Raw genomic sequence first — 27,996 nt, 5'->3', positions numbered from 1 at the left:
AAATCTTTCGCAATCATCTCCGCGGTGTTGTCTTAGTAGGCGATTTTTAATGGCTGACCTTAAGCTTCCGTATTGACTTTATGTAGTACATTTGTAAAGTAAAGTATCTCTCTAATAAGGAGAAAATTTTACTTTTTATGATGGTGTAGAAGCACTGGATTTATTAATACCTAAAATACCCGTTCTAAAGTAAGTACATGATATATTATTATATTGATGTTATCTAGATCGTAAGAGTCTCGATCTTATTCTAGACTAGCTAGATCTAGCTACTAGCTAGAGTTAGAGCTAGAATGGTGCATTCGCAGAATGACTCTGAGACTAGAATGAGGATAGTGATTATGTCACTTAGTGATAGTCACTGGACTCACTGTCTAGACTCTAGTCAGTTAAGTCAGTGTTGAGTGTAGTGTAGATCTGTGTACTTAGTACTGTGTTCTGTACTGTGTGTACAAACTGTACTACTGTACTCTGTACTTAGTCTTACACTACTCTTATGTCTTATAACTTATAATATTATAGGCCTACATAATTTTACATATTCAATACTTCAGTACTGAGTCAATACACTGATACACACACTGTGTGAGGGAATTTTTATAAAAGTGTCCGATAATCATAATAAAATCTTCTGTAAAAAAGGGGTGTTAAGTTAAAGTTACTGGGTAGTTAACTAAATAAATACACATTGCTGGCTAATGTCAATGCTAACCCTGTCCCTAACCCTACCCTAGTCAAGCCTAGTCCTACCATACGCCTAATCCTAATTAACTAATTTCTAATGATAAAGTTAGTCGAGATTATAATTATCGGACATCAGTATCTAAAATCATCCGACAGGGTAAACAAAACTAAGTATTTATACTATTAAGTAAGTAAGACTAAGTATCAAACATAAAATATAAAATAAGTAAGTAGGCCTACAGTAAATTGTAAAAGTAAAAGTTTAAACAGTTAAGCCTAAGCCTTGCCCTAAGGCTTAGCTGTTAATCAACTGTGTTGTTAACTTGTTAGTCAACTCAACTGTGTAAAATGTTGTCTGTTACTGTGTAAAAAAAAGCTTGAACTGAGGGCTGAGACTTTGAGAGCTAAAGATCTAGAAATCCACCCACACCTTTCTAAAAAACAAATAATGGTTAATTCTGCTTAAAATTAATTTAGGCTATAGCTTTTACTTTTATGATTATTTGATTTTTCTTGTGGATTTTTGTTGTGTTTAGTTGAATTTGCTAGTGTTAGGTTATTTCTTAATTCCCGATGCCAATTTAGCTACCTATACAAAATCCTCAATTATCAGTTGTTTATTGTAAGAGGTCATGGCCTTGTGGAGAACGTCACACTTTCCAATTCTCAGTTCGGAACCTAACTAAACTTGGATTACCGGGTAATCAGTCAGTTATGTGCGGGAAGAAAGTATTCAACTAAATTTGTAGATCTGTCTAGATAGTTGATTTGTGTTATTTTTTTAATCTTTTTTAAAAATAATTTTAGGTTTTTAAATATGCCAATTCCAAATGTCTTTGCTCGATGATTGCCCGTTCACTTTTTCTTGTCAGTGCAAGAAAAATACCAACACGGTCTAGCTAGAGTCACTGTAAGTTCACATGGGTTTAGAAATTTGAAATGAATAGTGTAGCCATATAGAATTTGTCATAGAAAGACCATTTCTATTTGAGATTGTCGTTGATGTCACTTTTATTTGTCACCCCTGTTGTAGTTGTAGCCCTACATACAGCTATTTTATACAATTCAGCCCTGGGTCCATATAGATGCAATCTATTCTATCTACTAATATCTAGTTGTCTAGTGAAGTCTACTAGTCTATAGTATAGGCCTACCTAAAGTTGTTAAAGTAGAATCTAGATCTAGTGTCTACTCTAGAATACTCTCAAGATTAGTGAAATAGTATACAGTACTTTACAAGTTCAGTAGCTCTATTAAAAATTATAATTGTTATTGTTGTTGTTACCAGTTCGAGAATGGACTTGTTTGAAAATAGTCTAGATCTAAGTCTAGTAATCTACATTAGCATTAGATTCTACTTTAAAATTAGAAATAAGTGTATGACACTGTTTGTTTGTTTAACTCTTGTCTTGTTAATGTTAAGTTGTTAGTAGTGATTATCAAATTTAGTTAGCCTATAGTTTTTAACTTATAAGGTATTGCCATAGCCATGCCATAGGGTAAGGGCCATTAGGTGGCTAAGACTAAGACCTCAGGTAAGGCTAATGGTAGGTCTTGGGTTTAGAAAGTATTGGTATTTTATTAAGGTCAAGAGAAGCACTCTACTTGTCTGCAATGTTTCTATGTAGGCTGCATGATAAAAAAAAGTAATGTAAAAATTTAAAATTGGTATAAACCTTGATTTAATCACTTACCAAATTTTTATGTTTATTGAATGATTTGTTTTCAGAAATTACAATGACTGATGAACTAGAAGAGGTAGTTAAAGTCCTTTATGATTATACTTATTCAGAGGACAATGGAAAAGTTGAAATAAAACAAGGTGATATATATAGACTTATTGAAAAAACCAATACAGAGTGGTGGGAAGTATATGATCCTACAGAATATGATGGGGAATCATTCTTTGTACCTGCACAGTATGTTGAAATTGTTCCTGAAAAAAGTCCATGGAAAGCATTATCTGATTTGGACAAAGTGTTAACTTTTGGAGAAGATGATGGGGAAGATAGTGATTCATCAGAGTCACCAATAAATGACCCTGAGTCACCAATAAATGATCCTAAAATATGTATCTCTGAAACTGAATCAAAACAAAATATAACAGCTTCCAATAATGCAACAACACAAATGGATGTTCGAATTGATACGAATGTACTACCAAAAATAGTTAATAACAGTGATGATGGAGAATATGTAAACTTGGACGAATTTCGTAAAACTGCTGGCATAACAACTCAGGTAATTAAAAAAAAATCTGTTATATAATTTTTCACTAATTTAAAAAAAAATTATAATGAACCTAAGGCATTACAAAAAATTATTATAAAGTAAAATATTAGAAGCCTTTTTTTTTTGGCATTCAGTTATTATCCATTCATATTATATCATAAAGATAGCTTTGTAAGTTAACTGATTGTAATAGCTGTTATGATCAACAATACATTTGTTTGTTTTAACTATATGAACTATTTTTATAAAAAAATATTTTATAATCATTTTTATAACCTAAAAACAAGTATACAATTAATTGTTGACTTTTGATATTTGTAAAGCCCTCTGCGAAACCAAGCAATACTCACAGTATCAATGAACCTGTAAGTAAGCCACCTGTCTCCCAGGAATTAATTCAAGGATCTATTCCACCACCTTTACCAACTGAAGGTACTTTTGTTAAAGTGCTTGTGAAGGGATTACCATGGGATATTTATAAAGAGCCTACATTAGGAAGGAACTATTATGTAAACAGGGAAACTGGAGAAAGAATGTGGAAACCTCCCAGGAAAGACAAACCGTCATCAGAACAGGTAAATTAATATTAGTTCATTATTCTTAAAACGATGTTTAAAATTCTTATTTCCTATGGTTGTAAATAAGCACACATTTACTAAATTTCTAGCCAAAAAGCCCCATAACTCCACCCCAAAATGCAGTATCCAGCGCTGAAAGCTGGCCAGGCATTCCACCAGAGTATGAACAAGTTCATGATAATGGAAGTGTATATTTTATTCATAAATCTACCCAAGAAAAGGTAAGACCTCTAATGCAACTTTTATCTTTTATAAAAGTTTTTTTAAAAGTTTCAGATTTACATAGAAGTTTAACAGTTTCAAATTTTCTTTCCTTCTCTGTCAAAGTAGTGATGTGTAAGTAATAAGTACCTCTCTATATATAAAAAAAATTCTATTTGTTGAACTTATTATATACTGATAAAAATCCTGATCACACCTGGTCCCTTTTTGATAACTATTTTGCCTTTTTATACATGTTAGACATTTTCTTAAAATTTTATATTACATTTACAAATTTGACACAGAAATTCAACAAACAAAAAGGTACACAATTTATTATAAAAACAAATTGAAGAAAACAGTAATGAATTTGTTAAAGTATTTAAGCTGTTGGTCCAAACTTCTTTTTACTTTAAATATATTAAGCTTAGTTGGTTATTTTACAAAAAGGATTTAGTGCAGTATATGATAAACAATTAAGTCTTTTATAAGCTTGAGCTGTTTTTGTGAATTGTTGTTTATTCTAAAAAACATTTTTGTAAAATTATAATTGTAATTAAAAAGATAATTCAAAAATTATTCTGTCACCAAACCCATTATTAATTTATTATTCTGCCCAAAATAATAAATAAAATTTGTGATAAAGCAAAGAGAAATATTAGTTTCTTTAAATATGTTTTTAATAAATTGTTTGTAATGTAAATAAAACATCTTTCCCCTATCAACTTTTCTTATTTTTGAAAACTCTTTCAATAAAGTCTTATCTATTTTTGTAATTTTATTTTGCATATTAAATTTATGCAGTTACACATTTTAGTTAAGTTTTGAAATGTTTATACATGGTTTACAAGTCTGCCAGGATATTTAAAAAATGTTAATTTTATTTACTCAATTTATTGCATAAAAGAAACAAAATACCTGTTTATCACACAATTGAAAACACTATTACTCTACTAAAAATAAGATATTTTACTAGATTCTTTCATTTTTGTTAATGTTTTTAATAAAAACTTTCTAAAGTCTTAATCTTTATCTTATATGTTCTTAAATCATTAGTAAGTAAAAACTGTAGTTGCACAATTCATTCTGTCTGATATTTAATGATTCCCCAAGAATGTTTTTGGTTTGTATGCTGGTTAAATGGTTTTTTAAAACTTTTATAAAATATTAAATTCGTTAAATCAGTGATATCTCTTAGAGATTGAAGGTTTTTACCATTTTGATGACATTATGATTGTTACAATTAGGGAATATCAACACAAGTTGACAATATAAACATAAATTAACCTCATTTTAATAAACTACTACACTTCTACAATTAAGTAATTCATTTATTTTATCTTTGATAGTAAAGAAAACTTTTTACTAACAGAAAATTGATGACAACATAAGTATATTCTCTACATCAAACAATTTGTTTTTGGTTTTTCAATGCGTATAAAAAGTTATTAAAAAATAACATTAACAATTTAGATTGAAGTAAATTAGTAAAATTTCAATAATGCTTTCTTTTAAAATCTAAGTTGCTTATTTATTTGTTTGATTTAATATACATTTTATTAAATGAGTGATTAATTGAAAGCAAGGAAGAAAAAAATTTATGGAAAGTTTCCCTTCTATGTGCTTCTGTGTTGATGCTGTTTTAATTTAAAAATGTATCAAAAGCATGCATGTGCCAGAAGAATTGCAGTCAGCTAGAAAGTGAATGAAAGTATGCATTTATAGATTAGTCATTGTTTTCAAACAGCCTCTTTAAACTTGAAGAATGTGTTTGCATGTTCATTTTATCATACATTTCTTAACAATAAAAATCATTTGGTGGAAGCATCATGAATTTTTAACTATAATATTCATTCTAGATGCAACATTTAAAAGATGATGTGTTTGCATTAAAAAAGTCAATTTTTATAAATAGAAAATCTAACATTTGGTTAATTTAGTAATTTGTATAAGAAAAAAATTCTTGCTTCTCTAAATCTTTAATATCTTCTTGTTTTGATTTTATAGCATTTAAAGAATATAATCATATTTACTGTCTTCTATATATTACACAATTTTGCATGATGTTCAGTGGAAGAGCTTAGTTGACAAGGTGGGTCGCAAGTATTTCCACAAGGTGGGTTCCTCTGAAACTCTGTGGACCCTTCCTACAACGCCTTTGACCATTGATAAAGATTTAGCTTCGCAAAACACTGAGCAAGTTGTACAGGTATTCCAATGCCCAATTTCACAGAATAAGTTCTGCATGGGCCATTAATATTATCTTTAAACATTAAAATAAATATGATAAATATCTCTTTAATTAAAAATTATCCTTTTGCAAGAATCAATTCTCTGAAAAATAATTATTTATACTAAATTACTGATGAATAAATAAATTTAGGCCTTCCTTTTAAATTAAAGATAAATATTATGATTTTTGGTATCTAAATATATCAAATTATTCACATATCACCTAATGTATACAAAAATATTAACACACAGCTGCATTTCTATTCACATTCCATATAATCTCTCCTTGCTTAGATACATGCTTTTGCCTCATAGCAATTTAAATATCAGAGTCTCTCCTGTTTTTGACAGCTGCATATTTACCTCTCCTTTTACTTTTATTTGTAAGTTACCTCTATTTAAAAAAAAAATCTTAAATTGTATTATCACAGATCTAACAGTTGTCAGTTTTTTTTCCAGTTATTGCTAATATATTAAAAGAAAGCATATATGCTTTTTTTTTTGTACTTAAGTAGTATATTATCAATCATAAATACAGCTATAAAATTGGATTTGACTTTTTCAATGTTTATTCATTTATGCCTTTTGCTAAGTTATTTTACCAAGCTTCAAATACCACCTGGCCATACTATTTCAAGGCGATTTTAATTTGCTAGATTTTAAAATTTGAAGCTGTTAAACTGTGTAATGCAAAAAAAAAGTCTCTGATACATAGTCAATAACTTGTAATCAACGAGGTATAGATTGATAATTTCTCTTGCCTTTCTAGACTAGATACGTGACTACTGCATGATTTATAGTAATCAAATTAATTAAAATTATATTATTATATAATTTATTATAATATATTATAATATATTATATTAAAAAGAATCCTAACCAAAAAAAGTTAAAAGAGAAGGAAAATTAGAACTAAATTAGTATCTTAATGAAATTGAATTTGTCAAACATCCATATATTATGCTTATAAAATTGTGTTGAAAATATATTTAATAATTGTTTTACTATCAATAACTTATAATATATATATCTTTGTATATCTCTATTAATATTAAAAAGATAAATAGTCATAAATCAAAAGCGTTGTTTATATATCCTATTGAATAGAAATTGATATTTGTAACCCTCCCTGCACAATACAAATAAATATAATGAAAATATGAAGTTGCACAATAAAAGACAGTTGACTAAAATAATTTTTCTTACACATTATATTCAAATAAAAAAAAACACCGGTTTTTAAAACTACAAAATAGTATGATTTTGAAATTAATGTTAATAGTATTATTTTTTAAAACAGTAAATCATATAAGAGTTATTATAAATGTACACATTTTAGAATTTTGAACAAAAGAATCATTAACTAATTTGGTCTGCATGCTGTTTTAATGGAACCTGGTTAATGTCAATAGAAGAAACCACTTGCTTGAAATTATAGGAGTAGTCTTACTGTCAAAAGAAGAAGTGCTAAATTAAAGGCAGCCCATTTTCTCAAGTTCAGTTTTAAGTATATCAACATTAACCAATTTAAATGTTAAGAAATAGTTCTATTTTAAAAAGTCATACATTTTAAATGTAGTTCTTGTTTTCTTTTACTTAAGTTGGAAAATAATCAAATTTGTTTACTTGAGAAGCATGGGCAATTTTAAGATTGCAGCACTTTCATTTTGGTAGTATCATATAATTCCATAATGTATTTAAGATTTTGGAATTAAAATGATTTAGGTCATGATATGTGCTTTTATCTGGTTGCATCAAATGTATAAAAAGATTATTATATCTTTTTGTCTCATATAATATATTGCTTGCTACTCAGTCACGGGAAGTGAAATGGGAATCACAAGGCCTTCGCATGAGCACATTTGGAACAAAGTCTGTGAGAGCAACAAAAGCAATGTCTTCATATGGCCAACTTGAAATATCAAATCCTATCAACAGGGCATCCACACTTCCATCAAACTTTATGGCTGTTAAACCTGTGCCAGTTTCCAATGTAATTTCTTGTTTGCTCTTGCTTAAAATATTAAATGAGGGTCACACTCAGTTGCTAGTTATTGAAATCATTAGCTAATATTGAAATATGTTTCAGTATTCAGTGGCAATTGTTAAATGTTTCAATTTTGTTTGGTTTTAGTAAACAAATGTCTAGATTGAAATAAAGACAATGTCACAGTTAGGAAAAGATTTTTTGCTATTCAAATTTTAAAGTAAAATGAATTATCAATGGATACAACACATACTATTGACAAACATAGTTAGTAATTAACTTTTAAGGTAGTTTTCTGCTCTTATTAATATTTTGTCCTCTTTGGGGTTCTAAACAAGTATTGCTACTATTAGAGATAAAAATGTTTAAAGTAAACTCAATTTAGCTCTGACTAATTTATCTAGATAAAATTGAAATCAAACACTAATTTTAAACAATTTTCTGATTTTTATTCTTATACATATTTGACTAAAAGTTTAATAAAAAATAAGGAAAAATTATTACAACAGAATTTTACAATTACTTTGGATATGGTTATGACTCTTGATTTCCTTTGGTATTATTCTTTTAAATGTGCTCAAATTTTCATTTCTCATATTTGTTTAACTTTTTATTTCTTACATCAGTGTTACTTAGTTAATTAACAATCCTTGAATACATTAGTAAATGTGTGTACTCATATTTCTTGCAAATAGTTAGATTGGCTAAAATGCTTTATTACTTAGTTCTAGCGATTCACTTTATATCTTATAAGAAAATAGCCTTTTATAATACATAACTTCAAATGCTTGTTTTTATTACTTGTTGTATGTAGTCTATTTTACCAAAAGAAAAAATACAGAAATTAATAAAGACAGTGCACAATTAAAGAAACAATTGCAATTAAATAAGATTATAAATTTTATTGTTTGTATCGTAATATGTTGTATGTTGCTTCCTTGTTTATATTTTTTTGTGTGTGTGTATATATATATATATATATATATATATATATATATATATATATATATATATATATATATATATATATATATATATATATATACATATATATATATATACATAAATATATATATACATATATATATATATACATATATATATATATATATATATATATATATATATATATATACATATATATATATATACATACATATATATATATATACATATATATATATATATATATATACACATACATGTATATACATGTATATATATATATATATATATATATATATATATATATATATACACACATACATATAATATACATATTTTATTTTATTATTTAAATATCAAAATCGGGTAGTGTTTTGCATTGGGGTAACAAGCATATTATTTTGACATTGTTTTTTTTTTTTTTTAAATCTTGTTTTAATATTTTTTTTTATTTGAATGTTTTTATTGCCGTTCTTTCTCTTGCATGTCAAATTATACTGAAAAGTAGTAATTAAGAAAATATAATTTTTTTTTGTTCTCATTTTAATATAAATGTTTTCATTAATCATTCAATTTAAGGAATATTTTGGCTTCCTAATATAAATAATTTTTTGTTAAATCTTTTTTTCAAGGAGCGTAGTCGAAGCCCCACTCAAGTTAGCTCTACCAGTACAGGCCCACAGCGGCCCAATAATCTTCCGACTTCCAACACAAGTTCATTAGCGCCTCAAGAGGTAACTTTTTAAAGTCTACTTGAAAATAAATGAAGTTTTTTTTATTGTTTTAAATAAATGAAGAAAATATTTAAAATTTTCATTAAGGAAATGTAAGATTCTCCTACTGTATTGTAATTTATATTTGAGTAGTGCTATAGAAGGTAGTATTTCAAGTCATTCTCCTTTTTACTACTTTAATGATACAGCTTCAACCATTTATGAACACTGTAAGTTGTCTTTTGATAAATATTGTTTTTCCCCTTCTAGTTTGTGTTTTTCCATTATTATTTGATTTGCATGGTTGCATGTTTTTGGGATGTAAACATAAACTAATTTATGTTTTTCTTTGTAAACATCTTATAAACAAAAATTATAGCTATACATTGATTTTTTCTTCATGTGGTGCATGTTAAATAATTTAAATATTGTCATTCAAAAGATAATGGTTTTTGTTTTATATGGGCTATGCATTTTAACATATTTTTAACCTACAGTAGAAAAAAATATGTACAAGTTTAGATGTGATTGCAGGAAATGATAAATTAAGCATCAATTGAACTAAGAGGAAGTAAATTGTGATACCTTTTACACTGAACCAATTACTCTTGGCTAACATTTTCTCCAGCCCAATTTGAAACATCAAACAATAATTGTATTTATGATAACAAAATGTTAGGAGAATTTCCTCTATGCTGTTACAAATGTTTAAAAAAATTTAAATACAATTCTTGCATTCTTTAAAAGATCTTCTTCTTTTGGGCTAAAACAAGATTCATTTGCATGTGTACTAGCTATAGAAAATGGAATATAGCACACTTTAAATGTAACTTATCTTTTATACTTCCTAATTCGTGTTCCTATGATTCATATATTTTTCTCTTACATGAAATTTTGGTCTGAAATTTACCCTCATTTTCCCACTTCACTCATTATATCTTCAATAAATGATTGACTAATAAAATTTCAGTAAGATTTTCCATTCATCATTAAGATTTAACAAAAAATAAACTCAGTAGTGGTAATTGTCAGGTATCATAAGGTTAACTTAAACAGACAGAATCAAAAGGAAAAGTTTTAATCAATAAAATCTTCTTTAATATGTGACAGATAACGTATATAATTGCTCTATAACTGACAAGATTAATACTTTTTACATCTACTTTTTAAAAAAAAAGCAACAAGGATGTTAAATTTTTAAATTTTTTAATCAATGATTAAAACTTCTCTTGACTAATGAGTTAAGAAGATAATTAACTTATTATAATGCTTTGTGTCATTCGTCCTTTAACAGGGTGCTCTTGAAGGGTACATAAATAAGGCCAAGATTACTGATGTGGGAGGTAAAAAGAAAATCAAGTATGTTCAAATTTATCTTTTTCTTTTGAAAACATGAAATATAAATTGTTTTGATGTGCAGTTTAAATCCAATAAAAATTTTGAATTTCTAAAATGTACTTATTTACATGAAAACCAAAACATGACAATAAGTGGATTTTTAATCTTACATTCAGTGCTTATTTTTAGTTAACATGAATTATATTTATATATGGCTTTATATTTTCTAGGAAAAACTGGTCACAGATTTATTTAGTGATTCAAGGATCCAATTTAATTTTTTACAAAGACCAGAAGGCTGCTTCAAATAAAATAAACTCCCCACATGGTAAACCAGAAACAGTGGTTAGTCTACAGGGTGCACACATTGACTTCAACCCGTCCAAAGAGATAACAAACAGGAAAAATACAATTATGGTATATTTTAGTTTGTGTTGAATATAAAATTATCTGTACTGTAACTCACTTGTGTTTAAAATTTAAACAGTTTCAATAAAATGTGGACATTTTTCTTTACTATTTTGACTGTCTTTCTTCTGCAGCTAAATGTCAGCACTGGGATATTTCTTTTTCAATCTGACAATGAGAAATTTATTCGAGAAGTTTTTTTTAGGATGAAGATAATCGCCAATGATGTTTCACCTGTAAGTACTTCATAAGAGACAAAAGCTAATTAGTCATTTAATTCTTTGCAGAATCTTTCTCTAAAAATTCTTTGCTAATCAGACTAAGAAACTGCATGGCTTTCTATCTTTTATATGGGTGTATCCTGTTTTGCTATTGCTTGTAGTGGATGAAAAAAATAGATTTAGTTTACATTTTACCTTTAGTACCTATCTGATTTGTCATCTGTTTATAATCCGACATTTTAACAGGTGTTTTAATATATTTTAAACAATTAAACGTAGGTGCTGTAGTGTTCATTATTAAGCTAATAATTTTATTTTATCTGCTATTTAAACTTTATATTTCAATTTTTAACTCAGTATATTGGAAAGAAAAATAAATTTACAATATGCATTGTATCTTAACTCTTTTTATTTCAGTTATCAGATTCTAGTCCTCGAGATTTTGATATTAAAGATGATAAAAAAGATGATAAAAAGGATGACAAAAAAGATGACAAAAAAGGTAAAAAACCAAAAGGAAAGCATTATTAATCCTTTTAACAATTCTATATACCTACAAGAAATGGTTATACTCCTATTTGAATTATCAATGGGATGATAAAATTTTGATTTCTTTTACAATTATCTACTTTCAGCATTTAATAGAAGTATTTCAACTGATGATAATAAAAACATTCATAATATTGATAAGAACAAAAACATGGTAGGGATAAGGGCAAAGCTATTAGGCTTTATTTCACGGCGTCCTACACAGGAAGATCTTTATAAGAGGGGGATTATCAAAGGTAATTTCTGTTTAAGAACCAAACATAACATTAGCATTACTTAATTAAAACTACATTTATTAAAGGTTCAATGAGGTTTTAAGTGTTAAATACAATTTTTCACAAATGCCACATGTAAAATTTAAATTATGCTGTAAGAAAAAGAGAGAGTCTGATGAGGTGACTAGCTATAACTTTGTTCATGGTCATTGTAGAAAATATTGTTTTTTAATCTTAGATTCTGTTTTTGGTTCTAAACTGGTTGAACTGTGTGATAGAGAAAAAGTTCATGTACCGAATTTTGTACATAGTTGTATACAAGCAGTAGAAAGAAAAGGTAAGTTCTACTAATTTTTGTTCTACCCTTAGGAATTGTATGGTACATTTATTTACTAGGTAAATCAAATTATTAGTTTTTTAAAAAACAATGTATTAGAAAAGTATTAGAAAATAACAAAAAATTATTGGTTGAAATCAGTCACTATTTTATGTTCTTTAGTTAAAAAAGTATTTATTATCTTTTTTTTAAGGATTAACTCACGATGGGTTGTATCGTATCAGTGGTAATATGGCAGAAATCCAAAGGTTGCGTTGTGCTGTAGACAGAGGTACTTGTGGTATTGTGGTAGTTTTTGCACCTGTCTTGACTTTTCATATTTAAGCTAAATTAACATACACATAGCCACTTGTACAAACAACAAAATAACCATTTTTACCCCCACCAGTTGAACATTTAATATGAAATGGACTTTGTGCCTCTGTATGTAAGTTTGTGGAAGACATTCATATAGTAAAAAACCCAAAATTAAAAACTTTCACAGGCAAACAGGAAGATCCCACTTGAAACTAAGGAGAAATAATCTTAGCGGAAAAAACCAAAACTTATAATAAAGTTAAAACTTTGGGTTGTGTGTGATTTTTTTTTCTAACGTCCATATTTACAAAGGCCAGTTATTATATATAAATAGAAAATACTAACACAACACCTAATTCTAATTTTAACTCCTTATCAATGATTCCTACTAATAATTCTCTCTCCTACTAAACCTGATTAGGTGACTTATCCTACCAAAGCTACCTACATAATGGACTTCTATCTAAGCATGTTGCCTTTGTCTCAAATGTTTCTGATCATGTAATTTTGTGACCTGTCATATGATCGCTGGTTGGTTAGCTTGAGCTGGCCAATGGTCCTGGATGGTTGACTCAGTTATTGCTTCTAATATGTCATAGTTACATTACATCAACTCAATGCTATCTGTTATTAAAATGTCTAGAATTTTAATAAGAAGTATATGTTGCTCTCATCATTTTTTTACCATTTGAATCCACAGATAACTCTTACAATTTGTATGATGACCAGTGGGATATTCATGTACTCACAGGAGCTCTTAAACTATTTTTTAGAGAACTTAAGGAACCTGTCTTTCCTTTTCATATGTATAACAAATTTTTTGAAGCTATAAGTAAGTACATGGCGTAATGTTCTGTTGTAATATTTATTTAAAATGTTTGCCTGATAAAATAACTACTTCAAGGTTTTCTAAACTATTATTTTTAAACATGTCTGTTGTTAATTGGCTTACCTGATGGCTTATAAAGTAGAGTTGATCTTTTTCTTTTGTAAATGTATATTAGAGTGACTGTTAAATAAAGATTGTTGAAAATAACTGATCCAAATAATGTTTGTTCTTCAGAAAAGGAAACAAGGAAAGAAAAGTTATCTTTGTTTAAATCTGCTGTGTCAGACTTACCTAGATGCAACTATCACACTTTAAAAGAGTTGTTTTCACATTTATGCAAGTATGTTTATTTTTCAATTTGTAAAGGTCGTGAAAGTAAAACTTTCCCTAACAAAAATTTTAGGTTAATTAAAAGTAAACTCACTTCAGCAAATAATTTTAGTTTTAAATTACGTTCTCAGTAATAGAGTTATAGAGGAAGTATTTAACATGTATTTTGACAATTTACAACCTACTTTTATCGTATTTGAAATATAATGGAAGTATTGTAATTGTGTATACAGTCTGAATTCAAGATTTTGTCAAAGTTTAACGTTTTATGTTACACTGGATCTGGAAAACTTATTTTTGCAAATTTTATCTGCCTGTCTGTGTGTACACATAAACACAATAACTTGAGTTTTAGTTAGGTTGACAAAATATCATTCATATTTAAATATTATATCAAATTTGTAGTATGTTCAGGTTTCTATCAACTTCTGAACTATTTCCAGTAATCAGAATTGGTATTTTTCTTTATTTACCTGTGAACAAAATAACTTGTTCTGGTTCATATAGGTAGACAAATTTTCATTTATAAGTATAAGATCTAATACTTGGATTACTCTCAAATTTTGAGTGACCCCCCCCCCCCCCCCCCCCCCCGTATTTGAAAGTGGTACTTGATTCTATTTCCATTTTCTAAAATACTGATAATATATTTGTAGTTAGGTGGACAAAATTTTATTCTTAGTTTAAAGATCTTCTTCACTAAATTTTTTTCAAACTTGGAGTGATTTCTGGTGACTGGAAATCACTATTTACTCTACACATATTGTTTGTGTGCACTTGCTGCGCAATTCCTTCCTCTATACAATTAAATTTTATTCTATTAAAAAAAAATTGAGTATCAAAAACCAATAAAAACAATTCTATGGTATGATTGCACTGGAAGTGCCTTCCCCTTACTGTTATATAAGTATGTAAGCGAATGTTAACGGGAAATTACTTCCACTTAATTTTTAAAATATATTACAACTCTCTTCAAGTTTTAAGTTGTTAAATGAATTTATTTTAAATCATCCTCAGAGTTGTGGAAATGAGTGCTGTGAATCGTATGCAAACCCAAAATGTTGCAATAGTTTTTGGTCCAACTTTATTATGGCAGGAAGAGGAAGGAGGAAGTTTAGCTGTTCAAACAGTTTATCAGAGCAAAATAGTGGAATTTATGCTTCTGGAGTTTAAAGAATTATTTAAATAATGACAGAAGGATAAATATTGATGGTATACATTGCTGTGAGGTTGTTGTATTTTAAAAAAGTACAATAATAATTCATATTTAAATTTGTAAATTTAAAATATATATATTTTTTAGAATGCACATTCATGTCAATTTGGGTTTTAAAAATATTTATCTTGAACAGTAAAATATACTAAAAGAATACACTAAAATCAGTTTAGACAAATCTTGTGTCAACAAAAAGTTTAACTGTACAGGTCTCATTTGTATAAAAATTGGTACTTAAACCCTAAATTTTACAATAGTCCTGTATTAAAAAAAATTGAAAATAACTTAAGACTAAATTTAATTGTCATTTTACAACAAACAGAAATTGTTAAATCGACTTAAATTTTGTCAAAATAGTATTAACCTTTAAATTATTATTCAGAACTTTTTATGTATACATTTATTTTTTGATGCCTTTAAAAATTCTTCATTGTTAAAATTTCTATATTCCTTTAATTTGAAAAAATGTACAGCATTTTTAAAACTTGAAATGACTTTTTTTGAAGTTAATCACACATTCTTTTCCTGTTTTGAAATTATTTAAAATATTTTTGTGTACCTTTATTACAGTATTATTTAATGAACAATCATTCCTATGATTTGTTTAATGATTAAATTATTTCATGGCAGAAAAGTAATAACCAATTTTATTTCATTGTTTTTTTCTTAGAAGATGGGCACAATTATTAAAAATATGTTTAGAGTAATGTTTAGAATATTATCTAAAAAGAAATATTCCTTTTCTTTTAAAGAAAATACATTTACCATTAAATTTTAAAAGATTTTTGTTTTGTTACACTTACATTTTAAAATTTCCTGTTTGTTTGAAAGTATTTATTGTTTTAAAAAAAATGTTGCATAATTTGACTAACTGCAACCCTAGCAATTTATCTTTAGTGTTAACATGTGGTGTTTGGTTTCAGTTAATGAATTTAATTACTATGTAATATACAACAAAGCTTTTAAAATCTTACTGTCATTGAATAAGGCTTCCATACAGATACATTTTCTTTTCTTTTAACTCCATGTTTTGTTGTTGTCTTTCATAAGAAAATATATTCTTTATATTGAGAAGTTGTGATGGGTTTGACCTTAGAACACATTTGGTTGTCACTGTACATAAGATAGTTAAAAATGTCTGTAGTGCATAATCTTTCTTAAAAATTTTAATTGAAAGTAGATTCTATGTCATAACGGATTATTTAATTATTAGTTACTAATTGGAATAATCTGTACACTTAATGTATTTTTTCCATTAGATTTCTTTCTTTTCTAGAGCTAAAGCTTTGAATGAGCTTACAATTAGTCTACCTCGTGGTTTTTTAAAAAAATGAACTTAGTTGTAGCAAAGTATGAAGTTTTAACTTATTTGGCGAAGTTCTAAAAAAACATCTATCTGATTAATGGAAATAATTTTGAAATCTTTTTCCTCTATTGTTGTTTTTCATCTTTCAAATATATATTTTTTTAAACAACCAAACAAACTAGTCCCATTATATTTGTTAACATCTCCTGTAATGAAACATTCCTTAAAAAAATAATTTGTAGTGAATTTTTTGGATACTGTATCTATAACTGTAAATGAGAATGATGCAAATTATAAATGTTGATGCCTTGTTATTTTGTTTTGTACAGTATACTTTATTTAAAGTAAATTGTACAGTATTGTTTATAATTAATTAAAATGTTTCAAAATATTTATAAGGCATTCCATATTTTCTTTGCACTTGAAATTTTTTCTTTGCATTTTCAAAATTAAGACTAAATCTATTATTTTATTATTACTTATTATACAATGGTTGTTACTGGAAGCCAGAGCAGTTATATCAACATAATATAATAGTCACTAGTTAAAACAAGAAGAAATAAATTTCCATTTTTAGCTGTTTTATTCAGGTGGAAAATTTAAATGGTAATATGACTAATTAATATATACATTTTAATTTATTAAAGATAAAACAATTTTTTAAAGCTGTAATTATAACCTGGTTTGCAAAATGATTTATGTAACTTAATAAAGCTATGCAATGGTCAAATGTTTAACTATTATTATTAATTACACTGTAAAGCCATTCAACTCATTAAATGTATTGCCATGGTTAAATTCAATTGTTTTGAAAGCTAATTCTTTATATAAATTTGGTATGTTAAACTTGTTTGTAAATATACTAAGCAAGAGACAACTTTGAAAGCTGTTTAGGTTATATGTATACCAGATTATTTAATTCTTGACACTTTCTTCAAACGGTGGTTACTTCATTTAGAAATGTTAAATGTACATTTTTCAAATTTCCTTCATGTGAACAAAGTCAACAAGCATGCAATAAAGAACAAATGAATCAAAATATTTTTTGTTTCTCTGCCTCTTCACTTGCTTGCAAAAAGAGAAAAGACAAGATAAACCTTGACATAACGGTTGCATGGTGCTGACCACAAATAACTCATTTGCTCTAATTAATAAAGTCTGGAACTGAAAGGTTACATGGGGTATTTTTATAACACTGTTCTCATCTCATGGATTGTTCTTTGCTTTGTTAAGTGCTGTACTGTTGTGAACAATGAGACTCAAAATAAAATAAACACACCTCATTTATTCATGAATTTTCCCAATTAGTTTTTCCCAAAATGTTCACTATTTTCCAAGTGTTACTTCATCCACCAGACTATTAACATAACCAGTTATTTAAGTGATTTAATAAATGATTACAATGCACTTCAATAACATTTTTGGAAAACCTGTTAATTATTTATTATAAAAAAATAATGAACATAACATGAAAAAGAAAAGTTTATTCAAAATTTTGGGTTTCATTACAGAAGTTTCTATATGAATTTCAAACTTCATACACTTTTAAAATGTTACTAGCAGAAAAATAATTTTAAATTGTTTCCATATAATTTTAAATGTAAGTACAAGCTTAAAAAATGATAATTCATTACTTGCAAACAAAAGTTTTATTAGAAAATTGATTATTCATGGTTATATGTAATTATAAATATATTTAGAACACAGAAACTATTTCTGATTGCATAATTTTGTTCATAGAATGGATATATAATTTGTCAAAAATCATCTCAATTGCTCAATCAACTTGATAGTCTGTGAATTAACAAACACTGATGATGAAGAATAACCTTCAAAAAACAACACACATGCACATTTATGATAGGAAAAAAGAAGTCACTTTACCCATTTAAATAAACTATTTTAAGCACAATCAAATTGACAAATGCAGTGAAAAATATATAAATATTTCTAGAAATAGTAAACCATTAGAAATGTACTAACCCCTAGAAAAAAATCAAACATTGTTCTTGTTAATTACCATTATGTTGCAAAAACCAATTTAAATAAATATGGGTTAATATAATATTTAAAGAATCAACAGTTTTCATAAATTTTAATACAAAGCCTTAAAAAAGCAAAACAAATATTGTATAAGTTAAGTTGTAAAATAGCTACAGAACAGTTAAAATGTGATAATTTGCTTTTATCCATTTCATAAGCCAAAGTTTAAGTAACACGTAGGCCTACAGTATATTGCTATAATTATTAATACAGCCTTTAGCTGAGTTTTTTTCTTCTAAGATTCGACTTCCATCTAAAAAAAATTAGCACTGATTCATAAATCAGACTTTATTAAATTAGATGTAGCACAACCACTTAATGTTGATCAATGCTAAAAATAATGCTGAAATGCATTAACAGAAAAACCCCACAATAAACTAACTATAAGGTTTATTTGTCTCTAAGTTTATAGCTAATTACTGGATTGGTTGGTGTATGGATCATGGTGGAAACATTAACCTCAGGGAAGTAGCCATCAACTAGATCTAAGGCGTAAGTTCGTATAAGAACTGAGAAGATAGTTTTGATCTGTACATATGCAAAAGATTCTCCTATACAACGGTGACGTCCAGCCCCAAATGGAATATATGCAAACTTTTCACTGTTGGACACATCAGGGTCAAGAAATCTGAAAAAAAATTTATAAACATTGAAAATATAAAATTTTTACCAGATAATAAAAAAGAGATGGATAATACTATGTAAAACCATTCAACAACATTGTCTTACCTATCTGGCATAAACTTGTCAAAATCTTTCCATGTATCTGGAAGACGATGGTTAGTAGTAGGAGAAACACACACTTGATGACCAGGAGGAATAGTATAGCCGAGAACCGTCTAAATATAATTGGTATTTATTAGACAATTAGAGAAAATGCTTTAGAATCACCTTATTCATGGTGACTACACAATTGTATAAAATATGCGTACAAATTTCTTTCACATTATTTAAGCAACCAAATTTTAAAGATTTCGATGGAGGGGTTGTTATGGTTTGATCTAAAAAACATTTTAAGCTAGTTTCATTAAAAATGTTACTATAGAAATACATGTATGTTTATACATTAAGTTTTACAAAGTAAAATATTTAGAAATACTTATATAAGTACCATATTTTGAAAATAATACCTGAGGTGTCCTGCACATGCGCATCATAGTCATAATTGGCGGACGTAGTCTCAGAGTTTCCTTTAGACAACGATCCAGCACTTGCATCTCTTTTAATTGATCATAATCTACAGGTGCCAAAGAATCACCACATATACGCTTTTGTTCTTCATACACTTGTTCCTATGAGAATAAAAAAAGGAAAACAAATGAAATTATAAAGCCAATTTAAACAATTTTGAATACTTGCAGCAACTAAAATATAACAAAAACCTTAAAATATTTTTCAGTTGTTGATAATTTATTACACTACTTGGAAATACCTGGAGTTTCTTATCTTTAGCTAAAAAGAAAGCAAGCCAAGAACTTGTGGTGGAAGAGGTATGCTGTCCTGCTAGCAGAAGTCCAATCAGCATTCCTGATATTTCATCATCAGTTAAACTTTGCCCTGATCTAAAAATTTTCATTTTTAAATTTAGACAAATTTTATCTAAAATTTTATATCTATAAAGTATCAAAATAATTTTTGAAACATTTTAATATGACAGTATACTAATTTATATCAGATTACTAATTAAAGTATGTTTTCAACATTGTTTAACATTAAAAATTAAATAGTTGCCAGAAATAATATTTTACATTATGATTGTGCAATCTACTAATTAAACTCTTTATTAGGCTTACTTGTATTTAGATTCTATGAGTGTCTGCAGCATGTCATCATCAGGATTGGGATCTGCTCTTCTCTTGGCGATTGCTTCATGGAATATTTTTTTCATTTCCACCTGAGCTCTGTCTCTTTTGCTATAAACATAGTAAATAGCAATATTAATTGCATTTTTAGCTCAACATAATAAAAATAGATGATAGAAGGATTGAGGAAACACTTTCTAGCTACTTTCCACCAGTGCATTTAGCAAATTATATATTGAAAAATAGCTAACCGAAAGCTTGGAAATGGCAGCCATCCTGGTAATAACCATGCAAGGTGAGTAAAACCCCCATCTAAGTCTGCATATAACTGAGCAACGTGTTCATCCAAGCGTGAACGAATCTCACGACCTATATAAGAAATATTAAAATTTAATTATTGAGGCTTTTAACTTTTTATTTGGTTCATGTGTATAATTTAAATTAATTAATGTATACATTAAGTCTTTAATAAGTCAAGTTATTTAATTTAAAAAGAGATATTTATTTACCATGTAAGCAATGACTTGCAGTCAAAATGATGAGTTCGGAAAGGGCTTGAAAAATATCTGTGAATAAGGAATTCAGATTTTAATCCTGGCATTTTAACATTAAACTACGGTCTGACAGTTTTAAAAGTATACTTTTAGATTTGATTATGTGATTGAATGAGGAACTTACCCTGTTTTCCACTAGTTCCCCATCGCTTAAAATAGTCTCTTGTTTCATCTTCAATAATAGTCACATGCTCACGGAATCTAGCAATGTTTAAGCCAGTTTTAAACATCTTTTTTTGTTCCATGAAAATCTGAAGCAGAATAAAACTTAGTTACATTTTAATTCAATTGCAACATTTTCATATTATCATACTAATCGAATACAATTATATTATAGTCAGATTTTGGTAAGTGTTCAGCTCACTGCATAAGTAAAAAACACAATTTAACCATTAATGACACATGATGCCCTGTTACGCCCGCTTACAATACGCATAGAAAATTTAATTTGTTTCATAAAAATTTGGCCTACAAATCCTAATATTAACTAAACAGGAAGTTGGATAGTTTCAGCATCCTTATCGGTTTACTAGTTTCAATGGCGATTTTGAAATATACATAATATGCGTCTCTTTCCATCCCAAAATTTTAGACTCATCTGTCCTATTTCTAGCTGATTTAAAATAAAATAAAAACATGCCTAAGAAAGTATCTAGGCATGTATTTTACTAATTATTTATCTTAAACTGTTAAATTCGATGCATAGTTGTTTAGATAAAAATAAATAAATTTGACTACCCAAAATGACCAATTTTGGATTTTCTCTGAATATATTTTGTTCTTTTAAATATTGCTGGAAAGCTAGATTTAATTCCAACATTACACAGTAGTTTTTATTTCAATTATTTCATTAAGACAAAAACGAATATTTTGTGAAAGGGTTCACTTGTTCATACAGAGTTATGCTCCTTACATTGGGCCGTCAAGAATGGTATTTTGGTAGAATGAATGGGTCATTAATTGTTAAAAAAAAGAATAAAAATGAATAATCATCCTAATTTAATTCTATAGTTCCACACAAACTTCAAAATACTTTAACATGTTCTTTTAAAAAAAAAAAAAAAAAAAAGCAAAGGAATTTTGTTATGCTACCAACAGAAGGTGAGATACAGACTTAAATAACTTGTATATTAAACAGGGGGTGTTCATGTTTTTTTCAAAGCTCTAACATAACTTCAGTCTGAAATTTTGCCATTTGTGTCTAAAGTAACATTTTAGGATGCCTTATAAATAAAAATACTTTAAAATTTGACAAATAAATAGGTTTTTACTGGATTAGGCACATCGTAGGCAACTCCTTTTCCAAAAACTGGTGTCACTAAACGACTATAGACATCCTCAGCATTCAGATTTTCATTTTTGCTGTTAAAAAGCAATGCAGCAGCATCTGATCCAACAAGATAAGTAAACGTCTTCCCAACCATGGTGAAGCTGAAGACAGGGCCATACTGAAAAAAGTATGTCTTCATGATAACAGGAAATTTTAAACATGTTTAATCGCCAGTTAACTAATGAAATTCAATTAAGACCATTCCGATCCAAGGTGAATATTTAAAATTGAGTTATAAAAATTACCTTTTCATATGCTGCCAAAAGAAACTCAATAGGACTAGATCCAAAACTAACAGCCTGACCCAAAAACGGGATGCTGGAAGGTATATGTGGCGGACGCTTTCCAGTACTCTAAAATAAGGAAATCAATATAAAAAAATAGGGTCAATAATCAGACTTAACTAAACCTGTTGTGTAGGATACACAGAAATATATATTTAAACATACTGCTCTACTCTAAAATATAAGCCTAAGAAATAGATAACAAAACCCTCCACTAAAAGAATGCTGGAAGGTTTTAGTACGTCTATTTTTTTAAAAAGCAGGCAAGGAAGCACTATACAGGGTCAGGGTTTTGTTGTATTTCGCTGTTACAAGTGTTCCATAGATGTTTTTGGGTACATTCATGCTAAACTATAGCTAAACCACCTTTGATCAGCTTAGAGACTATTTGAATTTAATTTTCAAGACATGTCAAGATGATAATGGTTAGCTGATGATGTTTTTGGGTACATTCATGCTAAACTATAGCTAAACTACCTTTGATCAGCTTAGAGACTATTTGAATTTAATTTTCAAGACATGTCAAGATGATAATGGTTAGCTGATACTATTTTGATTTCATTTAGCCAACTACAAGACCTAGGCCTATAATTATCTATAACATATTTGGAGATGCCTACACTACTTTTAACTGAAGTTTAAGATTTACTTAACACATATTCACTGATCTAAAGTTAAACTTGAACAAAATCTGAATTAGTCAGAATCATGATATGACTGATTCAACCACAGTGAATGAAGTATATGACTGAAAATTAGGGACATGGACATGACGCGCGATTTGCCGCGGGCGAGGAGAGCTGTTCGCCGATACCGTGATTTTGCGCTACGGCGTTTTTTGCGATGGGCAGTTTCGAAAAAAAAAAATTTTCCTACAACCCAAATGATTATTGTCATGGTTTTAATAGATTTACAACTAGAAATGGACATCGTTTTTACTTACAAGTTGTTTTTTGTTCCAATGGATTATTATTTTATGGAGTTTTTCATTGAAAATAAGGTAAGTTTGAGCAATTTTTTCAGATATAGCATTTTATGGCACAGTAATAAGTTTAAAGGCACAAATAGAACAACCATTTTTCTATATGAATATCAAAAATTTTTAGCGACAATCGGACCCAAAAAGGTTTTATTTGGGACCAAGAAAGCATCTCTGATTTCAACAAACCGGATGCTTATAATAATAGTGATTTAAATAATGAAACTAAAACCGGAAGTTAGTAAAAATCGGAATTTCCCAAATATTGTCAATGACGCGAAAGCAAAAATATTAGAGCTGATTTTACAATCAGAGCCATCCATCATCCCCTTTTGCTTTTTATTGACTGATTTTCACTTCTATTGATAAAACATTGATTCTTTCCTGATGTTGTAGTTATATTTCGTGTTATAATTACATATTTATTTAATATGAATTATTTTACTGGAGTTAAGTTTCCCACATAAGTTTCTTTGAAGTTGCGTTGTTAATATTGGATACTATGATAATTTCTCTTTTTTGTAATATCGAGCCCATTTGTAACTTTTTCATGTATAAATTGAACTATAAATATATTATGAATAACAATAAACTTAAATCTAGAATACTTTTAACAAAAATACTATATCATAATAGATCTAGAATCTAACTTTGCTTTTAATGCTGGTGTCCAAAAATGTCACATTTCTGTCGGGGGGGGGGGGGGGGGGGGGACCACACTTCGTCATTTTTTCACAATGTGTGATGAGTTTGTTATAGCCTCTAATTTGCGTTTTAAACTTTTTTTTTTTTTTTTTAAATTGCAATAGACTAATAGAAATTGATTAATATACTTTTTGACCAGAGTGACCATAGTCAATATTTGAGAAAGAAACCATGAGCTATGTTAAAAATAAAGTTAAAAATAAAGCTGCAATTTTGAAGGGGTTTTAGGCTCTGGTCATTTTAATAGGGGGAGGGGGGGGGGGGGGGACTGTGGCTTTTTGTGATAATGGGTGACAGTGGGTAGTAGGAGATATCATTTTATTGTACCTGTAGATCATTTTTAATTAAATTCACTGAAAGAAGAAAATCGTTCTAGTTTAGGCTTTTTGGATTTGCAATACATTTTAAATAAGTAGATCTTTTCAAAATTCTACACCTACTTTTAACTAGATCTATATCTGTCTGTGTTAACACAGATCTTCTGTAATAAAATAACTAAAAATAAATAGTCACAAAAGATGTAAAGATAAAAACGTAAATGTAATTGTAAATCTATTCTAAACAGGTTTAGAAGTTCAGCTGAATTGAAGTCACAGCCTTCACTGCTGGAGTAGCCACTTCCTCAGGATTGTGCATGGTTAGGCCTGGTAAAATTCACTGCCAGAATAGCTATTTCCACAGGGTATCAGACTGCCTGGTTCAAGTTTGTAGAGCGTCCCTGAGTCCACCCAGCTGTGATGGGTACCTGACTCACTTCAGTTAAAGTTAAGGCAGATGGGCATAGTGCTCACCACACTATCCCTTCATATGCCAAGGTCACTGATACAGCAAACTTTACTTATTTGCCCCATGCACAGTCAGCTAATACAATATCTACATCATTTAAACATAAAAGATGTATTTTAATTTGACATGTATTTTTAATTGCAGGCAGATGTTTATTATGTATCCTACATTAAAAATTCAATACCACATGTTTATGATGATGCATAAACACGATGGATGAAATGTATACAATGTATCAACAAAAAGGCCAATTTTCAGCTAATATTCCAAGGTTGCCTATAGCAAAATTTTCGTTACAAAATAAGGAGGGTACCCATGCTTCAAACCCACTTTTATGAAATGAAATATTTTTTAATTAACTTACATCAATGTGTATTTAAAGTACATAATCACCTTCAAATTTTACTGTTTTTGAATGATATAAGCAAAGAAATTAAAATCAGTTTAGCTTTGTACCTCTTTCTTGTTAGAAAGTAGCTGCGCTGGACAAAAATGACCTTTTAACTTTGACAAACAGTAACAAAACCACATAAGCTAGATGACATATCTGAACTTTCTGTGAATGTATACAATATTGATAACATTTCAGCAAATTTTCAGTTAAATATTCCAAGTGGTTAAAAATTGGCAACAGATGTATGTTGTCTGTTGGAGAATTCTTTGTCACAAATTAAGGGGGGGTACCATAGTTTCATGCCCCCTTTTTTTAAATAAAATATTTCTTTTATCAACTTTGATCAGTGGGCATATTAAAGTATATAATAACCATCATTTATACTATCTTTAAAGAATATAGGCAAAGTTATCTAAAATAAGCTAGGCATTGTAGTTCTTTTTTGCAAGAAAGTAATTGCGCAGAATAGAAAGTACTTTTTGATTTTAACCATTACTGTAACATAACTACATAAGCTAAGTAAAATATTTTTACTTTCTGTGAATGTGTACATTGTTGGCATCATTTAAGCCAATTTTTACTGAGATATTCCATATAATAAAAATTTGGCAGCAGATTTAGTATTGCCTATATAAGACATTTTCTCAAAAATTTTAGGGGGGTGGCCCTCTTGGTTAACATTGCTTTTAACAATTTTTCACATCCACTGAAATTATTTGTATCTTATCCTTTTACTGATATGATAAGCTTGATCCTAGTCAATTTTTATTAAAAAATACATGGTATTTAAAAAGTTACAGAGGTTTTTGTTCACATCCAAAAAATAAGGGTCACAGAAATTGGAAAAACCCCATTATAAAAAAACCCAAAAATTAAATACGTTAAAAATTCATAACTTTGAAACCGTTTGAGCTAAAATTAAAATGAAAATATCTTTATTCCTGGCTAAATGAGCTCTATAAGATGGTGCTATTACATTTTTCAATTTTTTAAAATTCAAATTTTATCCATGTCCCTACTGAAAATTGTAACTGTAGTATATGTAACTCTAAAACCAAACTCAAAACCTCCCCCAATAATGATAATGAATAAATCACAGTGATTGAGTGAGTTGCTTAGTGTTAGTGAGTAGGACTAACTTCAACTTGGCCTAACTTTAAGTAGTAAAAGTACTACTAACTAAAAATAACTAAGTTAGAAGTAGAATTCAGTAGTCTAAGGGGACCTATTAATAATAATTAGTTTTATGGCAACAAAATACAATTATATAATCTATTATTTAGGTATTACTGATTTACCTTTTCCCCTAACAATGTGCGATATGCTAAAGTAGCACTCAAGACCAGCGTCGTAGTTACCAACGCGACAGTGCCAATGCTCACGTCCGCATTTTCGACTGCTGCCTGAAGCTGTTCCAAAGTTGAATCCACGAACATTCTTTACTCACTAAGCTACACTGGTGTTAAAAATGATGAAAAACACAGATATCTACATTAATTGCTAACAATAAATACACAAAACAGTGTGTAGTTTTAATTGCCGCAACTTATAACATTAGACATTAGGTTTCCCTTAACAATTACACAGGCTAGGCTTTGTTCTTGATCAGCACCGGTGCCTTATTACACCTTTCCCGGAAATTATGTCACATTGCAACAGCTGAGCCCCAGAATATAGTTCTTGTAAAAAGCAAAGATAGTTGGTAATTTTAAAAATATTTGCTATTAAGTAAGGTAAATTTGATTTAATTAAAAAATAAAAAGCAAAAGGATCACCAAGTTTGATTTACAGATCCGAGGTTCTAGAAAAAGTAGTGCTTGTCTTCCGATCGGATGATGTTGTGTTATAATACAAGTAGGCCTACAGATAACATTTTAATTTAGGCTTTCCGCCAATACGTTCTTTAGGATTATATTAATTATTATTAATAATCTTCATTCTGATTTAGATATTTAAATTAGCATAGAGTTTGGATTTAAAAACAGTAGTATAAAGATCTAGATCTATAGGTTGCGGGTTTAGAAGAAAAAAATTGATGCTCGGTATACAGACAGTAACTCTACAGGTCTACTGGTTGAAGTCCTGAAGAAGGGTGTGAGTGTGAGCGTATGTGTGAGTGGGTAGGTGAGGGAGGGGTCGATTACACGTGACTAATAGCAAGTTAGAAGCTCTAAATAGATTTACTATTTTAATTTCCTTTCATAGCGTGACATACCCATACATTAGATAAGCTATTTTCTAGCGTGATATAACCAAATAAATAAGGGGGAAATGTAGGCCTACTATAACTAGATCTATAAGGTGTTGACTGTGATATAGCTGGTTTCATTATAACTAAAACATTGCGAATCACTAGAGCACAGGTTCCCAGGTCTTTCGGGCGGCAACCTTCCAACTGACCCGCGACTACCATAAGGTGAAAAAAAGGCATGTTAATAAAGCAATTAAAAACGAATTTAGTTTTTTTAAGTTAAACTGTGTGGTTTTATTTTAAATAGTTT

The 27,996-nt window shown here is 28.5% G+C and overlaps 2 protein-coding genes across 6 annotated transcripts; one reads left to right on the top strand and one right to left on the bottom strand.

The window, feature by feature from the left end:
* Positions 1-5: 5 nt before the first annotated feature.
* Positions 6-17,888, top strand: LOC131953464 (rho GTPase-activating protein 15). Of its 5 annotated transcripts, none has more exons than XM_059316647.1 (18): positions 6-189; positions 2,414-2,925; positions 3,240-3,491; positions 3,584-3,715; positions 5,767-5,811; positions 7,744-7,920; positions 9,492-9,593; positions 9,782-9,802; positions 10,867-10,931; positions 11,141-11,327; positions 11,453-11,554; positions 11,957-12,041; positions 12,175-12,324; positions 12,542-12,640; positions 12,834-12,911; positions 13,638-13,769; positions 14,001-14,106; positions 15,114-17,888. In XM_059316647.1, the coding sequence occupies exons 2-18, from the start codon at positions 2,422-2,424 to the stop codon at positions 15,283-15,285; spliced, it is 2,409 nt and encodes an 802-aa protein (XP_059172630.1). In that variant the 5' UTR covers positions 6-189; positions 2,414-2,421; the 3' UTR covers positions 15,286-17,888. The 5 variants fall into 5 exon arrangements, with proteins under 5 accessions (XP_059172630.1, XP_059172628.1, XP_059172631.1 ...); XM_059316645.1 differs by having other exon boundaries at positions 5,767-5,904; XM_059316648.1 differs by lacking the exon at positions 5,767-5,811.
* LOC131953465 (lanosterol 14-alpha demethylase) lies at positions 17,794-27,117 on the bottom strand. The gene is made up of 11 exons (XM_059316651.1): positions 26,794-27,117; positions 22,593-22,700; positions 22,289-22,465; positions 21,142-21,268; positions 20,973-21,029; positions 20,715-20,832; positions 20,455-20,574; positions 20,094-20,223; positions 19,792-19,953; positions 19,391-19,500; positions 17,794-19,289 (listed from the first exon to the last, which is right to left on the bottom strand). The coding sequence occupies exons 1-11, from the start codon at positions 26,929-26,931 to the stop codon at positions 19,052-19,054; spliced, it is 1,485 nt and encodes a 494-aa protein (XP_059172634.1). The 5' UTR covers positions 26,932-27,117; the 3' UTR covers positions 17,794-19,051.
* Positions 27,118-27,996: the final 879 nt, after the last annotated feature.

Source organism: Physella acuta, unplaced genomic scaffold (genome assembly GCF_028476545.2).
Source record: "Physella acuta isolate Inbredline_101_S28 unplaced genomic scaffold, ASM2847654v3 ptg000923l, whole genome shotgun sequence".
Taxonomy (NCBI): domain Eukaryota; kingdom Metazoa; phylum Mollusca; class Gastropoda; family Physidae; genus Physella; species Physella acuta.
The sequence above is the reverse complement of the archived record's forward strand: the minus strand, read 5'-3'. Positions and strand labels throughout refer to the sequence as shown.